The 25,122-nt window shown below is 40.3% G+C and overlaps 1 protein-coding gene across 1 annotated transcript; it reads left to right on the top strand.

Moving 5' to 3' along the window:
• The first annotated feature begins 963 nt into the window (after positions 1 to 963).
• Positions 964 to 22,883, top strand: RXFP2 (relaxin family peptide receptor 2). The gene is given in 18 exon segments (XM_075050580.1): positions 964 to 1,153; positions 1,437 to 1,601; positions 1,772 to 1,822; positions 3,177 to 3,251; positions 4,225 to 4,330; positions 5,356 to 5,440; positions 6,921 to 7,006; positions 7,909 to 7,980; positions 8,300 to 8,371; positions 9,615 to 9,686; positions 10,362 to 10,433; positions 12,841 to 12,912; positions 13,017 to 13,088; positions 18,848 to 19,057; positions 21,117 to 21,284; positions 21,286 to 21,321; positions 21,323 to 21,357; positions 22,636 to 22,883. Coding segments are annotated over 18 exon segments (1,887 nt in total).
• Positions 22,884 to 25,122: the final 2,239 nt, after the last annotated feature.

Genomic DNA, 25,122 nt, shown 5'->3' with positions numbered 1-25,122 from the left:
GGCATATCTTGACAAGATTTCCAAAATTAATTGAGTTTGGATCTCAAACCTGAGTTTGGAATCAATTATGTATTTCACCTCCTATCATCATGTCTCAACCTCATTTCTTTGCATCATACAAAAAAGCAGTATTATTAGGACAGTGTTAGTTAGACAAGACTAAACCATACTCAGTTTTGAAAGATTACCATTTAGCTGAATTTCTTCACTTTCCATCCTTGCTGATAGAGCCCCTAATTGTCCATCAGCCTCATAAGAACTGGATTACATCACTTTGTTTCTGTCATTCCTCCCTATAATTTTATCCCATATATTTCATTTTAATCTTTTATATAGTCCCATAAGAGTCTCGTGTGTCTACAGTCAGCATGTCTGCCTTTGCAAGGTGGGTCCATAGACATTTCTACCTGTTCAACTAAGATTGTAACCAAATTTGCATTGTCAGATTTGAACTTCACTTTTCAAAGACATTGCTAATGAGTAAAAACAGAATCAGCTCTGTATGACACAAAGAACTTTCCTGGTTTGTTTGGTTTTCTTCTTTGCAGTTTTAGGCATTCTTCTATTAGTTTTTCTTGGCCATAAAAGCTCCTGTAAACTTTGTGAAAGCAAAAAAGTGTTTTTGCAAATGGACATATGCTCCATACCTGTAATGAAATAATAGAGCAGATTTCCTGCAAATGTTCTGCAGAAAACCAGTCATTTGTGATATGCGCCAATAGAGGAAATAACAACTATTCTCTTGCTTTGAACATCTTGTCTTAATGAATGATTTACAAGACTATAAATGTAATCGCATTAATGCAAAAAAAAATCCCAGAAGAAAAGCCATAAATCTGAGATCAACTTTGCAGATTCATACCAAGATTTGACTTGCCGATTGCTCAAAGATTTTACTGTAATTGTGTGCAGTAAGTGTTCTTAGTACTTGTACCTCTCTGATGTGTAAGTGGACATTTCCCCATGGCCCAGCTGCCTTCAGCATCAGAAGCGGCTTTCTCCATGCTCCAGCTGGAAGTCCTCTCTTCACAGGAGACTTACATTTCCCCCAGCCAGAAGCACCCAAGTACCACTTCTCTGTCCATCCCTGGCCACGCTGCAGGGTTCTGCTACTTTGTGCTTACACCTCTGAGGAAACAGTCTACCAGGAAAGGTACGTTAATAAGTTTCTTTCTGGCCAGCAATGTGTTCTGCAGATGATAGGAAAGAGAGAAGAAAACCAAACAGAACCTTTAAGCTGTCTCTTCTAAGTTTCAGTGGTGGTAAGCCATTTGTAGCTGACACTAATAAAACAGGCAGAATTAAAATGACATACAATGCACTTTAAAATGAAAAATGAAAATATTCTGTCGCATGCTGTGGTTGTAGTTTTATCAGACCTTTCTAATTCGAAACTTACTCTACTATAGAGGAAATGTCTTCCCATATTTTCTCAGATTCCTGGCTGATAGAAGACATGTCAGTCGGTGTTGTCTGCCAAAAGGGTTATTTTCCATGCAGAAATCATACGATGTGCCTCCCACAGACATTTCGTTGTGATAGCATAAATGACTATGAGAATGGTGTGGATGAAGAGAACTGTGCTGAGTACTGCAACATCTGTAAGTATACAGAAACAAAATTTGGTTGTGGGATGTGCTCCTCCAGCTAATACACACTGAATCACTAATAGTCGGCAGATGATCCACAAGCCTGACAAGTCTGGGGTTTTCAGTGTAATTGATTATTTTCTTTTCTTCAATGAATGAGGGAATTACACCATGCTGGTCAGCAAAGAAAACCAACAGCGTTTCTAAAGGCATGCCTCAGGCAGACTCCAATGGTGAGATTCCTGTAGAATCCCTCTTATATTATCATCTGCTCTGGAGAGTGGGTAATCACTGTGTATCTGTCTGGGGAATCCTTCAAAGTGGGTGCACAAACTCCTGCACATAAGTAGCAGTACTTATGCTCAGTAAGGCTTTCTACCAGTAGAAGTGAAGAATTCTTATTCTATGATGTTTTCAAGTGTTGTAAGAGTCTTAGATAGATACATATGTTGGTACATGTGCATAAGCACGTACGCACTTGGTGGTGATCACACTACCATTCCTCTCCGTCTTACTGATCTTCATGCCCACTCTCAATCCAAAAGAACAATGAGGAAGTCAGATCAATGAGACTAATCTCCTTTTTTGGCTAGTAAATGATCCCTATTTTGGAGCATGATTCCCTTTACATCACATTTGACTTCTTCTGTAACTGAAGCATGTTGGGTTGGAAGATAATGTGTCAACTCCGCTGTCATCTCCTGCTTTGTATCCTCCCTCCCCACCTGCCTCCTGGTGAAGTTCTTACATCTCTTTCACTTCCTTTTCTTCTTTCTAGGTATTTCAAATCTTCCTCCTGTGCCTCTTTCCTTTTTCATTACCATCCCCCCTCAGCTACCACCTCTGGATGTGGTCATTTGTGTTTATGACTTTCCACATGTAATAGACATTCCCACATTCTGCCAATCTATTAAAAAGAAAAAAAGAAGTCTAAGCTTCATAAATTTTAACTGATTTTCTCTCAAATGTCATATAACTTGTACAATTGCCTATACATTTAGCTGGTACAGTAATGATCTGTTCTCATCATTTTGCATGGTTTTGCCTGAAAGTTGAGATCACAAAACATATTCATTTACTGAAACTGGTGTAAACTTTCTGGTTTTTACTGAGTCACTTTCTGACTTTCAGTCTTGTCCTAGAACAATTCCATTATCATGTGTAGATTTTCACTGTAAATAAATTGTAACTCTCCATGCTATACCATGTACTGCAGTGTGAGTTCCTCCACTACATGAATCATTCTACTTTAGCATTCAGTTCTTTTCACAAACACATCTTCTAACAGTATTTTGCATCAACATTAGATTTGTCTCTCTAGTTCTCTCTCTCTCTCTGCCATGCTTATAGTCTGGTACACTTCTGATATTCAATTTACATGAGATTTCTTAATTTGGGCTTTTAGTTGCTACTCATAATCAGCAGAAAAGACAATAAAAACAATCCGTTTGAAGAGTTACTGTTGGTTCCATCCCATATAAGGGAACACATGTACCCCACAGACAAATTGGCATTAATGTTCTGGTTTTCATTAAAAGCTGATAGACAATTTAAAGTACAGCTGACAAAGGTTAACACTTCGTATAGGAGATAATAGTGGATGGGCAAGTATCTTTGATATGGTACATGGAAAGCCTAATTATCTGCCTTTATCAGAAGAATTCTAACTTAATCCTAATGCCCTTATTAATATCCTTAAACTATGTTACACTTCTAAGTCTTTTCACTGCATACACATATTTACTATAATTATAGAGATATCTGGAATTTTAGATGTGCTCAGGGAACTGCTTTACTTTCCCAGAGCTTTTTGCATGCATACCAGTGCAGAGCAATGCAATGTGGAACTTACTCATTAGTGCCAGGTTGCAGCTTTATAAGGTTGCAGGAAAATGGTAATTACATTTCTAGAAACTTTTGGAAAGTCAATATTTGTTTTCATCCCACTCAGGAACAAAAGGAAAAAGAAAGGCTTCTCTATGAAACATTAAAAAAAAAATTAAAATCTTGAAATGTTTTATGTTGATCCCTTCTAAAATATTTCTTCCTGCCTACTGACAAAGGGTCATAAACGCAAAAGGCTCAGCTCAGTCAAAGTGTTACAACTCTGGGACAGCTCTTCAGATGGACTGCCAAGTTGGGATACCCAAAAAGCCCTTCCCTTAAATCCCAGAAAGCAAGGACAGTGTCTTGGCAAGCAAGAGGCAAGTTTAGATGCTGTGTTCCCTCTGGTCTGCACTAAAATCAAAGCATCCAATTTCTCAGTGAAGTGTAGTGGCTTAAAGAAATCTGCATTCTCCAGTGGAAACTGTTCCATCAGCAGTTTCTCAGATGTTCTCATTTGTATGTATATATAAATATATGCATACATCAAGTACATGTTGTATTTCAGTTATGCTTGTTGTAGCTTATGGACAGTAGGATATTAAACTTGATTTATGTTTGACTGACATTTGCTTTCATTACATGTAAAGCACTGCAGTCCTAGGAAGTGCAGCATCTGTGTTACATAGCCTTCCTGATAAGTGAACCTTACTAAGGTAATTTGGGGGTGTTGCATCTAGATGTCCAATCCCTTTCTAAAAAGAGGTCTCAGAATGACACTCCACATTCACTCAAGAATTCCTGTTCCCAGGTCTCCACCAATACCCAGAAGTTTGCAGCTGCATCAAAACAGAACTAGAATGTGCTGCTGTTAATTTAAAGTCTGTTCCACTTGTTTCAAGTAGCATAACCCTCCTGTAAGTAGAGTTCCCTTTACCCTCCAGCATAAAGCTGTTTTACAAACAAAGAGATGCCTAAACACACTTTGCATAGTGCTATACTACCACATATGGGCACTCTGCATTCAGAGACTGCAGAAAAGACCCACTATAGATATTTACTACATGATTTACTGGTATGTAGTGAACGCTGTGAGCATTTTGCTGGAAGGCCCACTTCAGTGTGGAATTCATCTGACAAAATATGTGTCAACACTGTAAAGCAGACATCTAATACAGGTCATATGAACTGCACACAGAACATGTTTACTTCTCTCCTCTAAAGAGAGCTTGGGGTGTTAGCTGAGATGTGCATTTTGCACTGTAGATGTTTACAATTAGGTGAGTTGAATGCTATTTGGGTTCATCATTCCTGCTGCTTAAAGCCTGTCAGCCCCAGGCCACTCACTGAAGATCACTGCTTGTGCAGCCAGCATTGGGTTAATGAGCACCCACCAAATATTGCTGAAGTTACCAAAGCAGGAATTTCAGGATTATTGGTTCTTAATGATGACAGACAGCTCCCTATTTCATTTTGTCAGCTCCAGTCCTACAGGTTGTCAAAATTTATATATGGTTGAATACTTGTTAATGTGAGAAATTCTCAAAGATCTGTCTGGATCACCTAAGGAAAATATTTAAAAGAAGCCAGTCTTAAAACTCGGCAATGAAGTTTGCTGGCCTTCAGCTAGCTTGTTCAAGCAGTCGAGTACATTTACTTTCCAAACAGACCAAAGGGAGGCCTGTCTTCTCCCAGCTAATCCTGGGAGGGTACTCAAGCTTCAGGTCGGGATTTAAACAATCAGGGCAGATGACAAAGAAGCTGAGATTACCCAGGCTTCCCAGGCAAGGTAATGCACCCAACGGACTGCACCCGATGTAACGTAATGGGATGTGCCCAAAGTCTTTTCCGAGCTCTGACCCTATGTCAGCTGCATCCAGATGTAACATCAGATTTTTGAGAGTTGCAACACTGACCAGTTAAGACTTATTTTAAACATCAGTTACCGATCACTTTTAGGTCACTCACACACACAGACCCATTCTCTTCCAGGTGAAGTTTTCAGCAAGTGTACAAAGGTGAAGAAAGTGTGAGTAGCTTGACAGTTTATTAAATTATTACGAGTCCTGGAGTATATAGAACAAAATCAATATACAGTCACCTGCGTGATCACTTTTTAACAGTATAGCACAGCATTTGCCTTTGAACTTCTTGCTTTGATCATATTGGTCTTCCCGTGTAGCCAGATCTGCGCAGATGCTGCAGTTTTGTATGCAATACACAGAGCTCTAGTCTTGCTCCCTGCCACAGAAAAATAAGTAAGCAGAAAATAAGTCTGTCTAATAAGAAATGCCACCATTTTGTCATGAAACTGCACCTTACTGTTTCAAAGGTTAAATAAAGCATCTTTTTAACTTTTTCTCTTTGTTTCTTTCTTTTTTGATGCTAAGCTACCATGGAAACCAACTGCAAAATTATGTAAGTAGCTGTACACATGGCAAGCTCTCCTATGTAGTCAGTCCTCTCACAGACCATTAGTACTTTTTTTTTCAAGCTGGGTGGTGTCTTCCATGTTCTTTATAGTAGGATGGCCTTTTGATTGGAATTTGACTTGGAGAGCTTTCAACACAGCTTCCTCCAAGTTCCTGTAGGAGCTAGTCTGACCTTCATTGAGTTATGAAGAAGGAAGGTGTTCATATATATTACATTGTCAGGTAGAATGACTTGTGTCCTTTTAAAATATGGCTGTTGTTAATAACAAAAAAAAAATCAATCAATCAGCCCTATACCTCAGATAAATTCTTATAGAATTAAGGCATACAGACAAAGCTAGCATGTATGAAGTCTACATAAGAAAACAGAGACAGCTCCAAGGGTAAGAATTCATATACTAGGCTTAAGATAAATCCTCATAAAACCCCTAAGTACACGGGATTGGAGTTTAGCTCTTGCTTCTGACTGGATGGTGTATGCCTTTTATTTGACAGTTCCTAATGGCAGCTTCAAACTGCCTTCCATCCGAAAGCGGTTAGCAGCCTGCAGTAACAACAGTCATGTGAAAGGACTGTATCATTTGAAGAGAGGGCAGAGTGCTAGAACCAATTTTATACAAACAAAATATACATGCTACTAATTTTCAGCTGAGCTGCATCAGCAGGTGCAATGTATGTTAGCATAAGTGTGCCAAGAAGGATGGCTAGTGATGGTTCACATTTAATAAAATTCAAAATAATAGCCTGTAGCCTCGAACAGGATTGGCTTTTCTCCCCAGCCTCCAGTGCTTTCTATTTTGTTTCTTATTTTTTATACCCTATGATCTTCTATTCCAAAAGCATAATCAAGAAATGGGACATGACACACCCTGGAGACAGACACATACTGAATAGTCTCAAAGAATTCATTAGAAGGTTCTGTTCTGGTGGAAAATATTGACTCTTACTTCAGTGGTGTTACACCAGGCATTAATTTAGTAGTGTGCTTAAAATGGCAGAAGGGGATAAATACAGGATTATAAAACATTTGCATTTCTAAGAAGTTAATGAATCATGATTATCCTGGCTTTCTTAGCTTACCGGTACTGGATTTCTACAACATGATTGCATTCAGACAATATCAAGGAAAGCATTCTTTTGACTTTGCAAACTTCAGAAATTGTGAGTACTTTATTGCCCTATTTTCCCTTTTAAAATAACTAATTGTCTCTTGGGTATCACAGAGCAACCAGCCTTCCACAATACAGGAGATGGCATCTGAACTTCAACCCTTCTAAGTCTCATCCAACCACTATTCTGCATTTTCCAGTAGCTCGAGCACTTCACAAATTTTAACTCTTGCTGTGACTCTGAATGCCCACTGAGGCAAAGACAAATCGCTGAACTTCTTTTTGTATCATTATCCACCCATTAGAAACTTCATTTACTATGTGTACCTGACACTGCCTCATTAGTTGTTGTTCGCAAACCATATTGGCCAAATTTTTCAAATGCCAGTATTTACAGCATTATGAGGCACTCCGGTACCCCCACCACTTCCAACAGCTGATACAAGCTCAGTGCCTTTGAAAATCAGGCTAATCTTTCCGGTTCCTTATCAAGTTTTGAATTACAAGCTACAGGTATTGACATTTTGATAGATTAGTGCACATAAATGCAAAGCATTTTTACTAAGTTTGTCTTGGTCTAAAAAGCATACGTATAAGACCTAGGCAAAAGTTGTCCATTGCATCATAGCAAAACACATCCACCCTAGTGCAGTGCAAAACTGTTCACAAAAGCACATTTTTAATGCTTTCCCCAGAATCATTCCAACTATAAAATATTAAAAAGATTAAATCAATTGCTACTGCCCTTGCAGTAAGTCAGCCTTTTATGAGATAGAAACCTTAAAACACTTTCACTTGGCATTTTAAAATCAAATATTTCTTGTCACAGTTCTTTATCTTTCTGGTTGTTCTCATCAATTGACTGAAAGGTTTCTGTTTTCTCTCTTTAAAAGTAGCCTATCAGTTTTTAGGTAGTATTATTTTAGTTTCTGTGTTTTATGTTTTTGTTAACAGGTGTCTCAGTCATAAATGTATCACTAGTTTGAAATGTGGAGTACTCGGAGATCTACACAAATTGAAGTGGTTGTGAATGCCCATTTTCTCCCTGTCTGTAAAAGCACCATTCATCTCCAGCAGCGTGTGTGTTTATGGCATTGATCTAAAAAGAAAGGAACAAGGCAGTAAAGCTATGTCTGCCAATGACGTTTTGCACAAAAAAAATTGGAATGACTGCTGAAGCTTGCAACTTCTTTTCACACAGGTTATGTTCCAATTTCTGGAGATAACGTCTAGGTCTAGCTATTTCGGATTTGCAGAGGAAAATCTCCCCCATGATTTGCTCATCTCAGCCATTTTTTCATTGTTTCTTTACAAGGATTGGTGATGTAGTAAACTTTCTTTCCAGAATTCTAGATTATAAGCCAATGGTGAAAATTTCACAGCAGTTATTTACTGGGCTAAAGTCTTTGGGGTTTTTGTAAGTATTGCTCTTGCACATTTTCATATTGGTATTGTTCAATATCCAAGTAGCTTACCTTTCTATCTTTTTGAGTTTCCTCCAAGTTCTTTTCTTTCTTTAAGCCTTTGAAACACCTTCTTCATGGAGGAATCATGCTTGTCAACTCCCCATGCTTACCACACCAGGATCCAAATGTGGATTTCTCATAGGCATCTTCCATGCTAGGACTATCTTTACTATGTTTCTGTTAAACCTAAACCACATTCCTGAAGTTGTAAAACTGTTTAGAATCATATCTCTTGTCTCAGAATGCCTACTGGGACCTCACGATCTAAACTGGAAAACCTTGGATACAACCAGCAGACACCTAGCATCTCCTTTTAGAAAACTGAAACAGTATTTAGGCACTTGGACAATTTCCCATACAGATATCACTGTGATGCCTATAACAGAAAATTCCATATAAGGCAGAGCTTACAGTATGCAGGAGGGAGATGTGAAGTCCTATAAGCATTTTCCATCACTCTCATCAAGCAAACCAGCACCTGAAATGTATAATCTTGGTTTCTTAGAGAAGCTAGCAGCTGGTTTTAATAGTATCCAGGGAAATAAATTATTTGGGTTTGCTAGCAGAAAATTAACTTTTTGCTGCTAGTCCCTTGGCTCAGGGCAAAGAGGATGAAGAATTTTGTGTCTTTAATGATTCATGGACTCAGCTGTTTCAGCCAAGCTGGTGGCAGGCAGCTGCTGGCATCAGAGCTGGCACCAGTAGCCTTTGGACCAGGCTCCCCAGAGTGAGCACCGAAGCAATGGATGGAGCAGGGGCCGAAATATGTTTCCACCCTTACCAGCTCCCATGGAAAAGAGTTTAAGGAAGGTCATAGCACGTGTGGAAAACCTACAATGACCGTACTGAGGATGTAAATTATTTAATAAACACAATTTTTTTCCGAGTTTTTCAAGTTAGCATATTTCTTGGTCATTCAATGAATCCATTGTGTATAAATAAAATACATTAAGAAGCTAGTATCAAAAGTAACTCTTTGTGCTATATTTTGCTACTGGTAACTTAAAAAGTCTTTTTTCTTGTGTAGTTCCTGTAAAATCTAAATTTACTTTAAATTTCAAAGCAAGGTAACTAAATCTATTCTTGAATTCTTCTCTCAAAAGTTTACATTTGCATATCTTTCTTACACTTGCATATTGTGTTATGAAGTATGATAAAACATCTTGTTTTCTAACCATGTTTTAATTTATGAAGATTGATGATAAACAATTCACTTGAGACTCTTCCCAAGAAGATCTGTACTCAAATGCTTCTTATTAACTGTATGTAAGTAAATTATGCAAAGTTTCATTTGATAAATGAATACATCTGTTTCTGTGAGGATAAAAATTCATCATTTATTCTGTTAGGCCAAGCCACTTTTAAAGGTGTAACATTCTAAAAAAAATGTAACCTTGCCAAAGTTGAACCTCGCAGTGTTTCAAATGACTGTCTAAAAAATACCACGGTCCTCTGCCAGCATAAATCTTTAGAGCTGCTTCTTGTTCTCATGACTCTCATGAGTTTAGCAAAATTCTGTCTTTCACTTTAGTTTCCCAGTGAAAATGAAATTGGTTACTGTGAATGCATGTTTATCCTAAGTATAACTTAGAATATATAGATACCTGTTGCAATTAAATGTAAAATCTCCACCTAGTGGTCTCTATTTACTCTGGTACGCACATTACACATAAGAAATGCTAATGTATTAGCCTATTATTGCTGAAATGGCCGGTGAGCTGGGCCATAAATGGAGACAAAATTACAACAAAGACAAGAGTATAATTTGCTTTATTTCATATTTACATTCATATTCAAAACTAGCTAATAAATCTGTGCTAATTTTGTAAGAAATAAATAAAGGAAGGTCAAAAAAAAGACAACTACCCCAGAGCTTAAACCACCTCCTGCAAAACTATTACACAACTCATGAATAAAGACACTTTCCTTATTGTTATTCAGGGATTTTGAAGGCAGTCATATTAAGGCCTTAACTAACACCATCTTCCTGGAACGTGATGCGCTCACAGTATTGTAAGTAAAAGAAGTATGAAAATAGGGCAACAAAACCCTTTTGACTATGCGTGACTCTCAGTCCTCGGCACAGGATTTGTCTCAATGTGTTAAGCCTCATCGGGACAGTTGTGCTATTGTCAAGGAGATATTCTTTACAATTAAGTGAATTATTGTATGCGCGGTCACATGGCACATTTTGGCAATTGTCACGATCACTTGTTTCAACAAACAGAATAAGAAACAGGCACGCTGTATTATTTCCACCTTGTGATCAGATCATGAGCACCAGGGTGCTTTTTAAACTCCAATAACTCCTGGGACTTGCAATCTGATCACGAAGCAGAAATACTATAGTATGCCTGTATCTCAACCTGCAGATATTTTTTCTTGTTGAATCCATTCGTCCTTCAGACTGGGTTTCCCCCTTGCAGGAAACCTGAGCAAAATGTTTTGTTGCTGTTAAAATTGAGTATATTGGTATAAAGTAATAACTCACATTTCTGATTTTTTTGTGTTCAGCTGTATCTCCTACAACACAGGGGACAAGAAAAGCAGAATCTGAAGGAGGATCATGTTCATGAATAAAAATTCTACAGGTTAAGACATATAAAATGCTCCTTGGTGTTATAGATGTGGTGTCTTACCAGTGAGGAACAGGAATTCCCCGCAGTGGGACTCTATCAATTGCAGCAAGAGCAAAAGCAAAAAAAGCTAAATTTGCACATGTAAAATTTCTGTCTGGGTAGCAAATGCCAGAGCCTTTAATCAAACAAAATTCCATATTTCTCTTTTACTTTGTAATTTGCTTGCTTTTAATTAAAACTAAGGAAAGTTTTACTTAACTAACTACTTAGTCTTGCGTAGGTTTCTTTTGCACTGACTACAACAGCACACCTCATTACGGCTTGGAAAAATTAACCAGGGTCCCGTGTAACTTCTAACACAACTAGAAAAATAAAAAGCCAAGTAGTCATACTGAAACATTAAATTAGCACTCTGTACTAAATTGAATCATTAAGTACTTATTCTAATATATATTTTGCTTTACATGTCTCTTCATGGAAATCAATACACTTGCTGCCTGCAAGCGCCTTTCCCTCATTAAAAGATTTGGGGGAATTGTGAGCTTTCTAAAATCTATTTTTAAATTACAAAGCGCGAGCTATTACATGCCTGTAATCTGCGAGTGTACCGCACTTTTCCTGCCAAAGGTGAAGGAGGAGTCCACGCAGAACCACAGGCAGAAGGACAGAAAGGAACCCCAGCAAGAGGGAGCTGCGGGTAGCGCTTCGGGCAGCGTCACAGGGATGGGGGGAAACTTATTCCAAGACTTTCCAGGTTTTACAACAGACATAGTTGTATGGGCTGAAAAACAAGTCCCAGTGACCGTCAGGCTCCCTCCTTTCTGGGCATACCAGTGCCCAGCCTCACCCGGCTCCTCTGCAGCCAATATTACATTTTTCAGTTGCTTCGGCTCACAGACGGAGGGTACCTATAGTCCCTGTACAGTCTATACGAAGGTAGCTAGGGCAGCATCTCTGTGCTTTAGAGGAGAGCCAGCCTCTCCCAGCAGCTGTCTGGGGAACTCAGGCACCTACTTGAAGATCCGAGACTGCCACTTCCCCCGGGGATAAGCATGTATGCATTAAGCTCATCTGCATATAGTCACGCCGCATCTGCGTTTTGGTTGCCTCATGATCCGGCACGACATGTTTAGGCAGAAACACAAAACAGCCGCAGAAGGTGTAGAAGCAGGAAAGAGAAGGGAAAGCTCGAAGGAGAAGGGGAGCTGTCAGTGACGGGAGTGACGGGAGTGATTGGAAGAGGCTGCTACTGGCTGTGGAAGGAGAGTCGCGACTGGGGTTATTTGTTAAAGATGCTGATTCGCTGGCATGGTGAAAACTCATTCACTAATGCTGATCTTCAGTGTTGAATTTACTGTGGGATTTTTTTTTTAACTTTCTTTTCTTTGTTTTTGCATGTTCTACCTATATGAAATGTGAAAGCTTCCCATCTATGTAATTAGGCTTTGATTCATCTCACCTCTCGGCAATTATTAAGTTCATAAATTATAGAGAGACCCTCCGGCAACCAGGTTCCCAAATTAGATACCTCAGCTGAATTAGTTATGATGAATCACAGCTAAAACGATCCATGTTTAGCAATCACCAAACATCAGTGCCTGTACCGACTGGCTTCAAAGTGACTTATGGATAAAATCAGAGCAAGGGAGTATTGGATGAACTGAAGTAATGATAAAAGCTAATTTTGCTGCTATTAAAATTTTAAGTAAGATAGCATGCCTCCTCACCTATAAAAAGGAGAAAATCTGAGTCTTAGAGTTCTTAAAAGTTTGTGTAGTGAAAGGGGTGGATGCAATACTAAGGATTAATCTGATTGCTTTTGTTCTCTGTATTTCTTGAAGGGATCTGTCCAGTAACATGATTACAGAATTACCACGTTATCTTTTTAAAGATATGAAGTATTTACAAAAGCTGTAAGTTATAACTAAGAATTCCCAACTGAATTTAAAAATGTACTAGTTTAGCTTGTCTTTTTCCTGAAATAGAATAAGAAACAGGATTTTTTTCTTTCTTTTAGGAACCTGTCTTTCAATGCACTTTCTCATCTCTCTGAGGATCACACGGAAAGTCTTCAGCAGCTTCAGTCATTGTAAGTAAAACATGAAACATTCTACTAACATAGCACACTAAATAATATCCTTTCTTTCCAGGAGAAATATTAATCAATTACAAAAGGCGTGTTAAGTATTGATTGCCATTCTGTAAGAAGCTGAATGTACTTCTAATTTCTATTCCTTCAACACCCTAAGGTAGCAGGCCAAAATACGCATATTACAGCCATACAGTTTGCTCAGTTTTACTGCTATTCACAAATGATAAGCCTAGGAGCAATCAAAACACATACCTTAAGAACAAATTACACAAGTACAGCTAGGGCACCTGCGCAGATAAGGACATAAATAAATGGTAACAAGTATTTTAGAATTTCTATAAACTCTTCTTTGGGGTGGTTTATAAAATACTCACCTCACAGGGCTGAGGATTCAGCCACTTTTTTTTTTTTTTTTAATTAAGTATTTCACACAAAGCTTGAATCCAGAAGGTTTCTTATTTGTTCTTTAATTTACAAAGATTCACCCTCATCTAAAAGTACATCTTATAATTTCATTGGATTCAAGGTCGAAAAGCAAGACTACAACATCTTTTTTAAAATTGTCACTCTATGCCACATGGCTTTTTCTTTAAAAGCTGTCCAAAAGAAGAAGTAAATACTATTTTTAAATTCACGCTATTTTTTGTTAAGCAAAAGGAAGACATCCTGAGTTGATCTGATTAATCTGAACAGCTTTCCTGCAAGTCATTGATATTTTTCTCCTGTGCTACACAATGAATTCAATACACAGGGTAACATTCAGTTCCTTTTTGTAGACCCCCCTAAGTGTCCAAGGATAACCAGGTGATCAATGTGTCTTAAGTCATTACAACAAGGGCAAAATTTAGGCCATGGGTTCAGTTGCCTACAGGTCAGATGTCTAACGCTATTTGACATCCCTGCAGCATCTCCACTCCAGAAATCCTTTGGTCTCTCGCGGGTCCTGCGTCACGTCTGCCTGCTCACAAGGATGTCTTGGATACCACGGGACATATAATACTAGATGGAGTATTAGTCCGGTGAGCCATTCAGCAAACCAAAAGCTAGCCTACGTTGAGATAAGCCTTTCTCCAGATCCCAGTGACCGTGTTCACCACTGGCTTATTCAGCTGCCCATGTACAGGAGTCTTGGAGATGCCCTGAGGTATCTACCCCACCTGGCCGTCACCTGCTAATCCCTAAGGCTGCAGGTCTCGTGTCTTATCAGACAGCTCTACATGGGCATCTAAAACGGGTGTCTCCAGGGCACCTCAGTTGGTTTTTGATGGATAACTGCGTCAATCATACGGCAGCTGTGCCAGAAGAACTTCTTTTTAGATTCTTTTTGAAGTTCCATTACAGCTCTTTGCTTCATTCTTATTCACAGAACTAAATGCAGCAAGTATCAATATTCTAGTCCATAAGCCACCACAGGAACAAGACAGCAATCATAAGACAGGACATTGCTTTGAAATATGGATGGAGACGTGCTCTGCTGCTATATAAACCTTGACCAGCGAGGGAAAGTGTACAATTTTAATCTGAGAGCCGTGATAGATATGTTACTGCCAATGTAATAGTACCACCTGCTTGTCAAAATGGTTGTCTGATCTATGTTTCCAACTGAGAACGTGCAATACAGGACAAAGAATGTAAGACAGACATAATGTCACACACACCCCCGCTGCCCCCCCCTGAAATCTAACTGGGCTAGAATTAACCAGAACAAAGTGATTTCAGCAATCATTCATTTTTCCAGAAGCCTTGCTGACAGGATGACAGGTGTTTTATTTCATGGGATAGACAGTATATAATACGAAAAAGAGGTTTTAAAGTTTAAAATCTTGGGGGGAAAAAAATGCTTCTTGGCTGGGGCCAGGACAAGAGCCAAACCAAATTCTGAAATAAAATTTGAAATCCTTGTCAAAAAGAATCTCCCTTGCATCTTCCTAGAAGTGAAACAGACAATAGAGCTGGGAAGAGCTGAGGCAGGAACACCTACTAGGTTATTTGGAAATACAGGAATCCCTGATCCCAGGTCAGGTATTAAAGGCATGTCTGCCCTAGGACCAAAGCTCCAGAGTTTGGGATTTAACCTTTTCCTATAATGGACATGAGCACTCTCATAGTCTTATTCATAGAATCCTAGAGTGGTTTGGGTTGGAAGGGACCTTTAAAGGTCATCTGGTCCACCCCCCCTGCAGTGAGCAGGGACATCTTCAACTCCATCAGGTTGCTCAGAGCCCCGTCCAGCCTGACCTTGAACGTTTCCAGGGATGGGATGTCCACAACCTCTCTGGGCAACCTTGATACAGCCACAGCGATAACACTCTTCGTGTTGGCCGTAAGGCCTGGGTAGTGTCTGCACACACACTGTCACGTCTGGCAGAGGTTCCCTGCAGCTCTGCTTCTGGTACTCTTCACAAATGCAGAAGTCATTACTCACCTCTTCCATCGGGGTTTTCAAATTCAGGCTTTCCTTTCCATCTTACCAGATTAGTATGTTCTTCCTAAACCATACTTGAAATCCTTGGGATCAGCTATTTTTCTCCTTTCATCAAAGTATTTCAAAGGGATACAACAACCCAAGTGCCTTTCATCTAAGCAGAACACCTGACTTGGTAGTTTTGCTACTTTTCTTTTTGGTTCAGTTGTGATGATTCCCTTTTCTAACACATGATCAAAACATATCTTTTGTACGCTGCCTTGCCATTGCTATGAACCAGTTTCAGCTTACGCCAGCACTTCATATGAATAGAATGGGTTTTGTTTTTCATGTTACTAGAGCATCATTGACAAGATTTCAGTTCCTGTCACTCTGCCAATATTTCACCCGCCTTTCCCTAATATATCATCTGTGCGGGGATTGTATCAAATCCCTTGAAATGCTATTGCCCAACAGGTAAAGTAAAAATGCTACACTGCAGTCCAAGTACGGCAGCACCTGCACTGAGCATCTACTGCAACGGACTCACTCAATACCGCACATTTCTTTTAGCATTTTTGCCTCTGTGAAGTGGCTACAGTTGGCTTGGATTACGCTAGGAGTTTCTTCTCCTGTTTGGATCACAGCTAATCAAATAACCTATTCCCGTGGCTTCTTTTCTTTTTCCATTATAGCCAAATGGGCAAAATAATGAAGTTCTTTCACTGTTTCTGGCCCTATTGGGTTTGCTAATCTTCCAGCACACGCGCTCCTGACACTGAGTTTGTAGACTGAAGGTCTGTTGGGATGCAGCAGAATGAAGCTCTGCTTTCAGACACTTCAGAAAATGCTTACTGAATATATTCAGTACACAAAGTGTCCTTTCATGGCTCTACCACCATTAGGATTTTTATCAAGTTGAATGCTTTTAAGGCTCTCAGTGCCAGTACTGGTTTTACTTGCATGCATGTAATATTACCCAAACCTTTTCCTTTTAATGATATTTGATATCACATTTCCCTGATGTATGGAGTGTATGTCCTGCCCAGTCAGCAAGCCCCATTGAATCATGCCATGTCACGGACAGGGGAAGGGCTATATTTCTCCATTATTTTGTTTCCAGGGTTCATTGTAATTGTTGTTGGCATTTCCTCAGGATCTGTTTGGACAGTCACATACACCCATTGGTGTCTTGTTCTTGTTTGTATTACAGCAGAACAGAAGTCAACATTTTGTATAACGTTTCTGCTTACAGGTGTCCCCGGTTGCCTGCCTCATACCTCTCTGCCCTGTGCTTTCTTCTTGGCACATGATGGGAGCAAAGCAGGTTGCCCCGTGGCGCTCCATATGAACATTTTTCAACGCTCGGCACCTCTCTTGCCCCGTGTAGGGCATTCTATATCTGCTGCAAGCATTCCGCATCTGCCCTTGACTATACCCTTCTCCTTCAGTTCTGCACTCCTCTGTCACTCTTGGGGTGGGAGGAGGAACCTACCTGTACCCTAAACGTCCATCGGTCTCATCACGTGCACGTCATGACTGGTCCTAGTAGGTGTCTTTAGTCCCTAGGCTCCATTTATGCTAGAAAATGTAATGTAATTGTCTGGCCTAACTAGCTCACAAAGGACAAAACAACGAAGCAGTATGGATAGCTGCTTACGTCCGTGTCTTGGCCCTCTTCATTTTACCAATGTGGATATAACCTGAATGTTTTATGCAGTTTGGTAGCCCAATTTCTGCAAAAATAGATGAAATGTTTCGCTATTTTAAACAGAGAAAGGAAACACGCTCCTTATTTTGTTCCCTCATTTCTACATCATATCAAATCATTTCTTTTTCTGCCCTTCACACTTCTTTTTCTGGCTGAAGCGGAATAAATAAAACTGCTTACTTGGGAGTTACTGTAGCCTTAAGCTTAGCAGGCAGAAGTAGAATACCTCATTCATGTGCACCACAATTGGGAAGCCAGTAAAGAAACAGAAAAGTGAGTATATTTTGGACATGAATAAAAGCCATATATGTTCATAGAGAAGATAGAACATACGCTGTATAGACATCTTAATTCGCTGTCATAAAGCACACCTTTTTCCTTCACAGTATGTCACAGCTACGTGCCAGTAACACCAGTTGCCTCTCAACTACAATCCCTGAGCTGAGGCAAAGGGCTTTAGGAGTGTCACACTTTCACACTTAATGCCAGCCAGGATATATACTCAAATGCCTCTTGCCTCTCTAAATAATTAAAATGTCATTCTTGATAAGAAATCTTCAGGCTTATTTATTCCTTCTGATTTTGGTCTTTCAGTCTAGAATCACTCCCAAATATTTATATTTGCTTATTCCATGCCATGAATGTAAGCATCTTCTTCAACTGTGCATGTTCTTTCTGACTTTATTTCTTAAAAGCTCATATTATCCTCTTTCCTCTACTCTTCATTGCTTCTTGAAAAATAAAACTCAAATCAGCTACTGTCCACTTACTAGCAGATGGTGGATACAATCAATAGGACCACATCCACATGCAAAATTTGATATATCATTGTTCATACTTTTCGCAGCTATAATTATGTCACATCAGAATTTTATTTGCAGATCTATCCTTCGGGTTTTATTTTTTTATATATACCAGAACATATTTTTAAATCTTGTAGAAGTCAATGGCATGTAAGGATACACTTCCAAACAACCCTGCTCTTGCAGGCCTTACTGTAGTAGAGCCTTTATGTCCTGTCCCACCAGCCTTCTTTATGAGACCACTGCCACTGAAGCAGAGAACTATTTATTTGAATAATGGTCAAGGACTTGAAAAATTTAAGCTGTGATAACGTTCGTTACCAAATTTAAGTCATTCCACAGGCATTCCACAATCTGTTAAGGCAGGCAAAATCCTTCTGCCAAGGACAGTAAAAGATCTGCTTTTGAAGCAGCTTAGCGTGAAGAACATCCACCTGCACACTGACAACAAACTAAGAGTAGCAAAGCAAAGTCCTTACAAGGTTTGTGAAAACAAAAAATACACCAGCTCTGACCATTCCTCTCAAGTCATACATGAACAAGGGCAATGTCTTAATTGCATATTACAGTGACCTGGAGGAAATCACAGCTGATTGTGGCCACTACCACCAGCATTGCTATTGGGGACCAAAAGGATATGAGCTGCTACCAACCCCCTAAGTAAATCCTCCCTTGATTTAATACCTCTCACAACGTGCCCCTCACATGCACGAGGAATTATTTTGCTAAAATTTCTTCTCTTCCAGCTCCTTGCACCTAGTACATAACTATGACATTGGCTTGTGTTTAACCAGCAGCCTTACATGTTCATTGCTTTACTTTCAGCTACTTCAAAAAGTTTCACTTATTGCTTCCATGCACTCCACCTGCAAATATGCACATCATTAACAGTTGGGATATCATCATTTGAAGATCTCTTAGCTAACAAAGTTCTGAGAGTATTTGTGTGGGTCATAGCTTGTGTTGCATGTTTTGGAAATCTTGTCATCAGAATGAGATCATTTATCAAAGCAGAAAATGAGATGCGCACCATGTCTATCAAAATTTTGTAAGTATGTATTAAAGGTATTAATAATGCATTGATTTGATTAGTATCTTAAGAAAATTAATGTATTAATATAGTATTGTATGCTATATTATGACATTATATTATATATAATACATAACATCATGTATGTTCCGAAAATCTCAGTTTGCATTCTAGACACATACTAGTTTCAAAACACTCAAAAATATTATGCATTATCTATTTTTGCACTATTTTCTGATATTCTAAATGAAACTGAGTGTCAAAAAATAACCAAGGTCCTTCAATTCCTTGACTTTAGGCAGTCAAGATGTGTAGAAAGAACCTATGAAACTTAAACATTTTACGTTATTATTTACTACTATTCATTCTGCATTAAAGAGTAAGGACAATCTAGCTAGTGTTGGACTACTTGCTGTCTGGATTTATTCTGTGATGTGTCAACTCATCATCATCTGAACTGGTCAGGCAGTTGGACTAGATGATTGTCGTATGTCCCTTCCAGCTGAAATATTCTGTGCTTTCTATTCAATTCAATTCAATTCGATTCAATTCTCCTTTTTTGGCACAGGAACTAATAAGTGCTTGTGTTATTTTTGAATTGTATATTTCAAAATGTGAGTACTTCCAAATGATTGCAGTAGGCCAAATCCTACTGCCTTGCAAGCTTAAAACCAAATCTTAAAGCACACACCCCCCCCCCTTCCTTCCCAGCTCAACTCCACTCCCAGTTCTGTCTACCTCCTCCCCGCAGTAGCACAGGGGGACGGGGAATGGGGGTTGAGGTCAGTTCCTCACACCTTGTCTCTGCCGCTCCTTCCTCCTCAGGGGGAGGACTCCTCACTCGTCCCCTGCTCCAGCGTGGGGTCCCTCCCATGGGAGACAGTCCTCCATGAACTTCTCCAACGTGGGTCCTTCCCACGGGCTGCAGTTCTTCATGAACTGCTCCAGCGTGGGTCCCTTCCAGGGGCTGCAGTCCTTCCGGCACAGACTGCTCCAGCGTGGGCTTTCCCACGAGGTCACAGGCTCCATTGGGCATCCCCCTGCTCTGGCGTGGGGTCCTCCCCGGGCTGCAGGTGGAGATCTGCTCCCCCGTGGACCTCCCTGGGCTGCAGGGGGACAGCCTGCCTCACCGTGGTCTTCCCCACGGGCTGCAGGGGAATCTCTGCTCCGGCGCCTGGAGCATCTCCTCCTCCTCCTTCTGCACTGACCTGGGGGTCTGCGGGGTTGGTTCTCTCACATCTTCTCACTCCTCTCCTCGGCTACTGTTCTGCAGCATGTTTTTCCCCTTCTTAACTCTGTTGTCCCAGAGGCACTACCACTGTCACTGATGGGCTCAGCCTCGGCCAGCGGTAGGTCCGTTTTGGAGCCGGCTGGCATTGGCTCTGTCAGACATGGGGGAAGCTTCTAGCAGCTTCTCACAGAAGCCACCCCTGTAGCCCCCCCACTACCAAAACTTTGCCATGCAAACCCAATACACAGATGCTGGGATTTTGACATAAATGGCTCTTTTAATGGCTCTCAGCTACTTATCAGAGTACTCCAGTCCACTGAGTTGCCATTTGATGGACTGTTAAAAACCTTGCTCTGCAACACAGCGCAGTGCGATTAAAATCCAAGTTGCACAGCTTGCTCTGCACATGTTCTTCCATCAGTAATTTGGAATGAATATTTATAGAGACCCGAGGAAGCCAGTCTAAAATGAACATACGCCTCAGAGCAGTTTGTCACTTTGCTGGGGAATATGTCGTTCTTTCCGTACTATGTGAGAGTCCTGCAGGTGGTTTCTGCTTCAGATTTACTGCAGCATTTCTAGTCAGGAGACCAGATCTCTGTGGAATCACGAGCCCACCCGTACTGTGCATTAACTGTGTTTCTATAGTAACTTCTTACAACTTATTCACATCTCGCTGTGTAACAGATGGGAACACGTGATATGTGAGCAGGCTGCGTGACACTAGACAATATTGAGGAGCTGTTTCTAACATAAAATTGGTATCTACGTACTACAGATACATTAATGTAAAAATTATAATAAAATAATGGAAGAGAATGAAACAGAGAAGTGGTCGAGAGAAAGGGAAGAGAAGAAAGACCATTTCAATGCTATTTGTTTTGAATCTTGTTTCTCCCACATCATCGTGTTCTCGTAGGTCAGCACGTTTTGGTCCGTTCAGAAAACTGCCCTTCGGACATCAGAGGTAGGGAGTCACACATGCAGGGATGTTGCTGTTGCCAATCGTTTTTTTAATAGTATTCACTGATGCCATCTGCTGGATTCCTGTCTGTCATTGAAATCCTGTCCTTATTCCAGGTGGAAATTCCAGGTAATGCTGTGTGCGTGTGATTTCTTTTGTTAAAGATTCAACTTAAACCAAACCAATTCTGCCAGAAGAACTCTAGTTAACCATTGGTGAAGAGTAAGTATTGCCCAAAACATTTGACTTCTTCTGCATTCAGAAACTGAGCTTTAAAATACATACATACAACCTTCAATCCGTGTATGTAGGCAAGAACCAGAACAGGCTACCCAGCGAAGAGGTTCTCCTCTGCTACAGCTGCAAAATCCCATGGTAGTATGTGTAAGTCCACTTGTTTGATCATCGGGAAACCGAAAACGCAACAGGAGCGTCTTTAAGCAACCCAGACACCACATTTATAAGTGCAGGCAATGATTTCCAGGGGTCCTGAGGAGACCACGGGCCGTCCCCGCACTCTGCCCCGCCAGCCCACGGAGGAGCTGTACAACGTCACGGTTCTCCCTCACCGCACCGGCTCTACGCAGCCCTGATAACCCTGCAGCCACTAACAGATAACACAGTAATAAAGGCATTCTGCTTTCCCATTATAATTCTAGAAAATTGATACCTCGTCGTTGTAGAAAATTGGGTAAATAATTCTCCGTAATATGAAAGGCATTAAAGAAATGCAGTAAATTGTCAATGGCTTTATCATAAAACCTATTTAGCCTCATTGGGAGCACTGAATTCCATTTGGAGCAAAGTGATTACATGTCGATTGCTGAAAATAAAACGTGGCCATCACGAGGGTGTTCAGAAGATGTACGACTGTGGCTGGCATGGGCTTCGTGACGGTGAGGCTCTATACACAGCTCAGCTTACGGCCCTCTGAGCAAGTCACTCCGTGCCTCTGTACTCCAGGTTCCCCTCTGTAAAATAATAACAATGATAGCTTTTGTAGGGCATTTTGAAACCTACTGATGGAAACTGCCATGTAAAAAATAGGTATGGGATTTGGATTTATATTAAATACTATGCTAAAGAGAGATGGACTTCAGCTTATGTTTAGTGCTTTTATTAAATTCCAGTAGATAGAGAGAAAGACACTCTCTGGTGAAAAGCTCTTTTTTTCTCCCTTTTCATGAAAACCCATGGTGACCTCAATGAAAACCACAATGAGCAATGTTGAATTTAAACCCCTTTCTTGTAAAAATAATATTAATGTAATGTTTTGCAAAAAAATGATACAAAGTGACGTGACATAAAGTAAAATAAAGGCCATAAAGTAAAAATTACATAAAGACATGTTTGCTTCTTTAGCCTTCCTACAACAGAGCATATGAAGTATCTTACCTTTTCTCCCAACCACTGTCCCTTCCTGGATAGTGGTATTTGTTCTGCCAATACACAGTGCCTCGAACTCCACTCTCTATACACTCACAACTAGTTTCTTTAAGGATAAGTTGAAGCAGTCACTGGACAGTCATTGAAGGGGGGCAATTTTCAAAAATTATGAAGAAACTTTGGCCACTTCAGTCATGCAGACAGACCATCCCCTCACCCACAGCTCTTTGTTTATGCTTGGATTTTTAAAAAATAACTCCTGAGGACAGTGCTAACTTTTATTTACCAATCTACAGCGGTTGTTTCTCAGCAAGATAACAGAAACAGGACCTAACTGCCTTACAGCTGCCTTAATCTCTGAGATTTGTATGTAGACTCCTTTTGGCCATTACCCTCTCTGTATTCGTCTTCCTGGAAAATAAAATCACAACTGTTGCATTCATCAGGGGAGATTTGTATTGCAGATTGAAAGACAGGCAGACTGTGCACTGGGGCTAAAACCAGCAACACTTTTCTACTATTCATCCCCCTTCCCCAGAGAGTCAGTGTATGTGTACTTGCTAGCTATAGTCTTCATATAATATACATAGATTAAAGGAAAGGACCTTCGTCTCATTTGGTCTGTACTACCAATTTCAGGATATATCCTTGTGGAGAAGTGTTTCTCCCAGGGTTGGAAGTCCTAGGTGGGAGAAGGCCAGAACATTCTATGCAACGTGTAAATCTATATTAATCTTGTAAGATTTAAGTAATATGTGAACTCTGCAGAGTGGTGAATGTCTCTTTGTGCACATAAAGTCACTACTCAGAACTGCAAGACCCAAGCAGTGTTATTACAATATTTTTAAGGTACTAAAAGTCAAGTGAAACTTCCTGTGTAAGCAACACAGCCCAGACTGAAATAAAAATTAAATAATGAAGCTCTCAGAACAACCCTTGAAAGCAGTCAATTCAGTTTTCATTGCATCAGTTTTTATGAAGCATAGGCATCCGGGCAGCATGGGTAAGCACATGCTTGGGGTGGCATTTATGGGACCGAGGCACTTGCAAGGAAGAACAAGTCCCCGTTATTAGTTATGTTTTCATAACCACCTTAGCTATATTTTGACTTTATTGCATATGAGCTGTCTACCTGTTATAAATAGAAGAATCAAGCTCTTAGAAAAAGAGTAAAGCAAAACTTTCAGCAAACTTTTACTTTTTAAAAAATATTTAATCAAGAAAGCTCCAGAAAATGTTTCAGAAGCTCCATAATAAATCATTCGTAAGCTCACAAATCATTCTGAAGTGTCATCAAACAAAAGGGGTTTGGAGCAATGAGGAAGATCCAGAAAGGGAGGAAAAACCCCAAGTGTATGGGCACATCACTGAAAATAAGGAGGAGCCTGAAGAGTTAACATTTCTCAGCTGAGATGACGAGACTGAGTATGTGCTTCAGGCCCACCCAGACTGTGAAATACGATGGATATATTTGAACCACCATGAAGGCAGGAGGTCGAGTCCAATAATAAGGTCATTGTGCTGTGGCAACAAGCCCAACTGTGAGGTTTTTGACCCAAGTATTCACACAGCGCACACCTCAGCATGGGATTCTGTCTGAAGAAATCTAAATTTCCATTCAAGTATCAGAAGATGCTCTCAGTCAGTGACTCAGTCAACTACTTCCCAGTGTTGAGCCTTAATTTGATAGACACTGTCCTGCTTGGCCTGAAGGGTCCCTGGAGCCTCCTGGTTTCAGCATGTGCTTGGTGACAGCAGAGCAGGAGTCCAGGGCCAGAAGAGCTGTAGGAGCTGGTGGTTTCTCTGCTTGTAGCTGTGGAGGTGAGGTAGGTTCTGGCTGTTGTAGGTGCTATAAGAAGTGCCCTTCCTCAGACACAGCAGGACTTCGGATACACCCAGGCTGTTACGACGGATGGGGATGCCAGGGAAGGAGCAAAGCGAAGGGGTGGTCGCGTGCTGGGGCAGAAGTCGGAGGGCAGCACCCCAGTGAGGCTGCTCTGCCACCTAAAATACGTGTTGCCTCTACAAACGGAGGTGCTGCCAGCTACCCATCATCCAGATTTCATGTGGCTGCCCTGGAGAGCCCTGGAAAGGCAACGTCCTCCCCTGCGCCCTCTCCTGACATACCAACTGCTGCACCTCTGTAGCAACCCACATGCATTGCATCGGCTAAATAGTGGGGGTGGGAAGGGAAATTGGTCTTGAATACACCTCTCTGGGCGCTTTCCTAGGATAATGTAGTCGCAATGTGTCGTGTTTTCCTCCCCTTGACAAAATCTTCATTTAAAGTGGTTCTTTCTCTTGAACTTTGGGATAATGTAGAACTTGATCTTTATCCAGCCTTGACTGTCTACCCAAGTTTGATTTAAAAAGACAGAAGGATACTCTTCCACATTCATTGGTTAATGTTCCAACAGATTATTATTTAAAGTATATAATTCATTAAAATAAACAAATTAATTCAAATTTGTCTTTTCTGGGTTTCCACTTGCAATAATTGAA

The sequence above is a fragment of the Buteo buteo genome, chromosome 18 (genome assembly GCF_964188355.1).
Source record: "Buteo buteo chromosome 18, bButBut1.hap1.1, whole genome shotgun sequence".
NCBI lineage: Eukaryota > Metazoa > Chordata > Aves > Accipitriformes > Accipitridae > Buteo > Buteo buteo.
The sequence above is the reverse complement of the archived record's forward strand: the minus strand, read 5'-3'. Positions and strand labels throughout refer to the sequence as shown.